This window comes from Cicer arietinum, chromosome 3, assembly GCF_000331145.2.
Source record: "Cicer arietinum cultivar CDC Frontier isolate Library 1 chromosome 3, Cicar.CDCFrontier_v2.0, whole genome shotgun sequence".
Taxonomy (NCBI): Eukaryota; Viridiplantae; Streptophyta; class Magnoliopsida; order Fabales; family Fabaceae; genus Cicer; species Cicer arietinum.
In genome coordinates this window covers 33,135,089-33,142,234 of record NC_021162.2, presented here as the reverse complement: position 1 = coordinate 33,142,234, position 7,146 = coordinate 33,135,089, and the positions used below count along the sequence as shown (strand labels likewise).

At 26.7% G+C, this 7,146-nt stretch overlaps 1 protein-coding gene across 1 annotated transcript; it reads left to right on the top strand.

The window, feature by feature from the left end:
- The first annotated feature begins 1,965 nt into the window (after positions 1-1,965).
- On the top strand, positions 1,966-3,996 carry LOC101496622 (uncharacterized). The gene is made up of 2 exons (XM_004513954.4): positions 1,966-2,959; positions 3,244-3,996. The coding sequence occupies exons 1-2, from the start codon at positions 2,106-2,108 to the stop codon at positions 3,815-3,817; spliced, it is 1,428 nt and encodes a 475-aa protein (XP_004514011.1). The 5' UTR covers positions 1,966-2,105; the 3' UTR covers positions 3,818-3,996.
- Positions 3,997-7,146: the final 3,150 nt, after the last annotated feature.

The following is a 7,146-nucleotide window of genomic DNA, read 5'->3' as shown; positions in this document are numbered from 1 at the left end:
ATGTTTCCCCAGGTACTGCTTCAGAAACTTCCATGAACTTGGAAGATGAAAATGAAGACGACCGTTTTGGTATCTTCATGCCTACCAAATGAAAACATTGGTCCAATTAATTTAAAGACCCAATCCAAATCTGTAATTTATTTTTCCAAAAAACAGTCTAGTATATCATGTAATGGGCCTAGCCCAAATTTGGTTTTGGACTTAAAATTTCTGAAAAGCAAAAGCAAAAGGAAAAGTTATTTGTCACTTGTCTGCTATTTGCACCGAAAGTAGAAGGAATCTCATCATTTCTTCCACTTCACAAAACAACCAAAGTGAGACTCTTTCGCTATATAAGGAAGGGTCCCCTTCACTTTAAGATCAGAGTTTTGGAACACGAAGAGTTAGATAGAGAGTTTCTCTAAGAAATCTTGAGTGTCTCAAATTTACAAAACTTGTAATCTTTTCTTTTCAGTTTTTCCAAAACCCATTGTAAGTACGTTTATGCAATAAATTTACATTTGTTCATATATATGTTTTATATACCGCAAAACATAAGTATGCTTTGCACTTGCAACTTTTGTTGATCTTGTGCATACCGCAAAACATAAGGGTAACTGTTTTAACGTGTAGGGTGGTAATACTTTTCCTACTCGTAATTGACTCACCAATCCGAATATTTGATTCAAAATCATCATTTTAGGTTTTATCCAATTTTTTCTTTAGTAAAATAAAATTGGTGGCGACTCATTTTTTGCAGACAAATCGGACGCGACACTAATAATAAGATAACATTGTTATTGGAAATTTGACACCATCTATCTGTTAATAGCAAAGACTTATTACTTAAACACAAAATAACTTATCAAAATTCAAAATTCTATAATACACATGATTGAAAAATCATTTGCAGAGAGACTTTATGTTGCTTTGTTCATGATATGTATTGTTGTCCGATGCATTTGTTTTATGTCTTAAGATATCAATTTCAATAACGTAAATGCAGGAGATTACGAAGAGATTAAAAAATAAGAGATCTTATTTTTTAAGGTAAATGCAGAGAGACTTTATGTTGCTTTGTTCATGATATGTATTGTTGTCCGATGCATTTGTTTTATGTCTTAAGATATCAATTTCAATAAGGTAAATGCAGGAGATTACGAAGAGATTAAAAAATAAGAGATCTTCCCAAGAAATAAATTTATAAAACGCTCTCTATTGTCTATAATTTTTAGGGTTAGAAGATAAAATCAATTTTTAGGATTTGAATCCAAATATAAGAATTTGCAATTTGAAGATGAAGAAATTGAGTTTGAAGATGAAAATTATTGAATTTTTATTAAAAAATTTCGGTTGAAGACGATGATTATTGAGTTTTTATTATTAAATTGGTTTATTGATTAATTAATTAATTTTAAGTTTTTTTATTAAATGATTAAATAAATTAATAAAATAAATTTTAATCTTAAATATTAAATATTGTCTAATCAACAATAATTACACGATCACCATGTGCCACTTCATCTAAAATTAGTCATATCACTATATTTTTTTACTAAAGATTCATAAATAGCCTTTTTAAAACTGGTTAGAATTTGTAAAGATATAAATCAAACAAAAAATTACATGAACTAAAATCAAAATAGAACATATTTATAAAGACTAAAATTATATTTAAATATATTTTTAATATATATTACATTGAAATGAAATATTAACTGAAAAATAAATGAATCTATCATGTGCTATTTTTTTTTTATATTTTATTATGGATGGTATATTGATCATTTTTGCCTCAAAAATAATAAATAAAAATTGTCCTTTTAGGAAGGTGGATAAAATCTCAACAATCAAACTTAAGCTAGAAAAGGGATAAATAAATAGAAGAAATCATCTCCACATTGACATCCCAACACAAATAAAAGGAAGGACGTGGCTTACACTTCCATTACACATGCGTCTAAGACTCCACACAAGTAACCTTCCTCTTTCAAACACACTTCACTTCTCACCTAATCATCTTTCTCTCTCCTCCTTTTTCTCTCATCAAAAACAACACACCTTTGTAGATTCTCACATCAATAAACACCTCAAAAACAAAGAGAGAATCAAAGTTGAGAATTGAGATGGCGAATAGCTTATGCGATGAACTCTTGCAAGAAATTTTCCTAAAGCTTCCATCTTCATCTTCTTCTTCTTCTGCCTCTTCAATCACCCTTGTTTCAAAGCGGTGGCTTAATCTCTACCGTTCATCTAGAACCTCTATTTCCCTTCGCTTCAACCCTCAATTCTCTTTGATACCTTCCTTCATCTCTCTACTCAATCAACACACTTCTCTCTCTTCCCTCTCTCTCTTCCTCCTTTCATCTCATCATCATCATCACCCAACAACAACCCTTCTCCTCTCTGCGATTTCCTCCTGTTCTTCCAAACTTCTCTCTCTAAAATTCTTGGCTGGTCCTGTTTCTCTCTCTTCCATCGTTTCTCTCTCAAACTCTTGTACCCAATTGAGGTCTCTTTCTATTACTCTCTCAAGACCTATTTTTCTCAATTGGGTTTCGTGTTTTCCTTGTTTGAAAGAATTGTCAATTGTTTTCTGCTATGATGAAGCTGGGGAGAATTTTTTTCAAAATGGGGTTTTGGAAAGTGAAGATTTTGATGTTGAATTGAGTTTGCAATTGGGATTGGAAAGTCTTTGTTTTGAGGGTATTCGTGGTGATGATTGGGGAATCGATTGGCTTTGGAAAAGATGCAGAAACCTTAAGATTTTGAAGCTTCTAAGTTGTCAAGGAATTGGTGGTTCTTACTCTTCTTTTGTTAATTGTTTGCAAGGTGTTCGACAAATTGAGCTCAAAACTTGTAGGAGTGTGGTTGATGTTGTTCTGTTGAAACTTTCAGAGCATTGTAATTCATTGGAATCATTTTTGGTTCATGATGGTGGTAGCAGAGACAGTTTGCTACACTTTATTTCTCATTGCAGGTCTGTTTTTATTTTTATTTATTTTATAACCGTCCTTGAGGAGATTCGATCGCTGTTTCTTAAAGTTACAATGAACAATATTAAAATTTTACTATCAAAATTAATACCTCTTTTACAAAAATTGAGTAACATGTGGTACTAATGATTATTTTTAAAGTTACAATGAACAATGTTAAAATTTTACTACTGAAATTAATACTTCTTGGACAAAAATTGAGTAACACGTTATTGATTAAAGTGGTATTAATGACTATTTTACAATTGTTCTCCTGTTCTCACTGCAGGTCTAATAATTTGCATAAACTTGATTTTCGGTTACCTATGGACCTTGAAAACAACCATCTATTTTCTATCGCTATGAATTTCAGAGGCCTTTCAAGTCTTAAGCTTCAAAGTTGTTGTCTTGTTACTGGTGAAGGACTTAAGGCTATTGGTATGGCATTGAGTAACGGTCTTGAAGAATTGGCATTGATAAACTGTGATGTTGTTGAAAGGGAGAAAGGTTTGCTTGCCACTTTGGGACAACATTTGAGGAAATTGAGGAAACTAGATTTGTCTCATAACGAAATGTTGATTGATAAGGAGTTTGTATCGATGTTAGTTTCTTGCATTCATTTGATTGATTTGAAGGTTAGGGGATGTAAAGGACTAACTAACGTGGCTATGGTTTCTATGATTAGGAGTTGTAAGAGCCTCGAAAATGTTGATATTAAGCATTGTTTTGGGATTGATTCTGAGGCTATTGAAGTGTTTGTTAAGAATTGTTCCCGTTTGAAAAGATTGGAAGTTGAGGGATACAAACTCTCTGATGATGCAAAAATGTGGGCATCAGATAAATTTATTGAAGTTGTTGTTTAGTACTAATTAATAATTGGATGTATATTTATTGAAGTTTGAAATAAACAGGCTTGTATGGATCACACTCACAATTGGTGTATATGATTATGTGATTTAAGTTTGAAACATGAAATTTATTATACATCAAATACTTATTTGTATTTATTTGCATGATTGAAATAAATGTTTAAATATATATATTTTTTGTGTGAAATGTTTAAATATGTTTTATTTTATTGTTAATATATTATTTTTTACTTTTAGTTTTAATAAAATTTGGTTTTTAGTCTCTGTAAAATTTTTCTTCAAATAATTATCTATAAAATATTTTAGGTTAATAGATTGTCTTTTCTTTTACGTCAATTTATGTGCATCGTTCTATTGTTTGAATTTTTTTTTAGTCATTTTTAAGATATTATGAAAAAAATTCATATAAAAATTTAGAATTTTTAAGAATGTATTAATTATATATGTTTTTTAAGCTTGATGGCCCTTAAAAATTTATAATTAATTTAATTTTTTTTGTTAAAAAATTTTAAATTTTTGTCAAAATAATATTATAATATTCTAAACATGTTTGAAAAAATTATTCAAATTTTTTAATGATACACATAAGTTGACTTAATAGTATATATTAAATTTGTTGAAGAAAAACATTTAAGGGACTATTGGTTAAAGAAATTTTTTAGAGAAATTAAAAATAAAATATAATATATTTATAGAGACTAAAAATTGATTTTATCTTATTTTTTGTTAGTTATTGATATTTTATTTTTAGTTTACATTATATTATATTTAATTTTAGTTTTTAAATAAAGACTAAAATAAATATTTAATTATATGGATAAAAAATAAAAAGGGATATATAGATAGATTAATAAAAATGAAAGACTAAAAGCAAAACATATGTACTTACTTTATATGAATTTGAAATACATATATTTTTTTTTTATGAGACTAAAAATATATATTTATACATAAAATAAATTATAAATGCAACACCTTTTTAAGCCCAATCTCAATTTCTGTTGGTTTCATTTTATACTGTATACACAATTATTCTACCATATGCCTAATTTGGGTGTACAATATGTTGTTCGGTGTGTGTATTCCACAAAATTGTCTTTTCCGTAGAAATGTTTATTTTAAACTAACGTACGAGTTGACGAAGAGTATCACTCTTGTTTTTGTTTTTGTTTTCTGTTTCTGACAGAAAGTATTACTCTTCTTATGGAGCAAGAAGGCTCAGTACGTGTCACTCACGTGTTGTTTTTGTTTATAATAAAATAAAGGCACGAATGGTAATTATTATCTAATTTTAAATAATATTTTAGTTTCTTTTTATTTTTTTAATTTGATTTTTTATTTAATTTTATTATAAAAATTGGAAAATATAGAGAAGAAAAATATAAATTTATTTAAAAATTTGAGTTATAAATTTAGTGAAATTAATATTATATTGAAGATGATAATTAATTTTATAAGTATTATTTTGATAATTTTTATGAAAAAAAGATAATATTATCAATATTTTAAAATATAAAAGATCAAATTATTTAATTAAAATTAAATAAATAGCTAAATAAATAAAAAATAATAAAAAATTAAATTAAAGAACGCAAAAATAATTATACTTAAAATAAAATAACCAATTATGATGTTTAAATATAATTTCCATAAAAATGGTAAAAACAAAAATATGGGCTTCGTGCCGTCCTTTAATAATAAGTAAACAAGACATATGGGGAACTCCAATGATCTAATACTAAAAGCACATGTATAACTAAGACAAAAAATAAAAAGAGGAAGGAGGCTCAATAAATCTTAAAATATTTCTTATCTTGAATTGAAGTATTACTTTTTTAACTTTAAATTTTTCTTGTAAAATAAAAAATACGAGGATGTCAAGTAACTTATTAATAAATAAACTTATTTTAAGTTTTTAGCGGGTCTATTCATGGAGGTTAAATCTATGAAATATATGTGATCTAGAATAAAAATTGGTGTCCAAATATCATTATTACTATAATCTCTAAATATATCAAAATTTTAGAAATTAAGCTGACCATCGAAAACCATATTCCAACACTAAACTTTTTGATGGTATATTTGAAGATCAAAACCAGAAATATTAATATTAACCTTCACTAGTGTCCTTAATTTTATTTAAGACTAATCTACCATTTTCCAATTATTATGCTCATCTGGTGAAGCTTGATCAAAATCTTTGGGGTGTTAAATTTTAAAATTTTAATCAGTAAATGAAATAAAATATTTTATTAATATATTATAATTTTAACTTGTTAATATACTGGTTGATTTGGTTGAATTTAATTGGATTAACATGATAAAACTTGAAGGACTTATTTTGAAAAAAATATTTTTCTTATTATACTTTTTATATCATTAAAATAATTACATAAACTTGGACTACAATGAAAAATATAATATATAAACAATTAAAAATACTTAATCAACATATTTTAATATAAAAATATTAATATAGAGTAAAATAAAATATAATGATTTCATTTAAATATCATTTGTCGATTTTAAATCACATAAAACAATATCTAAATTAATAGAGATTGGATTTATTTGGTTTTGGTTAGTTTGAACTCAAATTCAAGTTTTATATGTCTAAATTAAGTGTAAACGGATTAATTGGATTAATTTCGACTAAGTGTTTAGTTTGATTAATTTCGACTAAATTTTTAAGTTTATCAAATAATTAGTTTGATTTTTAATTATATGCCTAAACTAAGTGTAAACGGATATAATTGAAATTTAGTTTAAAAGATGTATTGTATTTTTTAATTGATTAAATTCTGTTTCATTCCTTTTGTGTTAGTTAGTTTCCCTTTTATTTGTTAAGTTAGTTTGGGCAATTATAATTTTTTTTTGTTAGTTCTTCCATATATATATATTTATTAGGTTTTCTTCATTTTGTAATCAATCAAATATTCTGATGTATTCAATAAGATAAATAAGGTATTTCCAGTTTATATTCATCTGAATGTTCACGAGTCTTCACAAGGCATCAACGACTACACTATGATTTCTTAATCTTGTTCACGAGTCTTCACAAGGCATCAACAACTACACTATGATTTCTCAATCTTGTTCATCAAAAACCTCTATTTCCTTATTGATTTTTCTCTTTCTTTCTCATGGATTCGGATCCTAAGACTTTTGTGTTTTCTTATGGCGTTCTTGATGGGGAATAAACACATAAACACAATATCAAGTAAAATGCAGCAGATATAAAATTTCTCCAACTTGCAAGAATCTGTGAGGAGCAACAACAAATATATAACAACAAATTAATCAAAATGAAAGAGCGTAAAGAA

Bases quoted from the DNA above. Each gene is read 5' to 3' on its own strand.
- LOC101496622 (XM_004513954.4), top strand. From the start codon at position 2,106: ATGGCGAATAGCTTATGCGATGAACTCTTGCAAGAAATTTTCCTAAAG. The intron at 2,960-3,243 runs GTCTGTTTTTAT...TTCTCACTGCAG, and splicing joins CACTTTATTTCTCATTGCAG to GTCTAATAATTTGCATAAAC.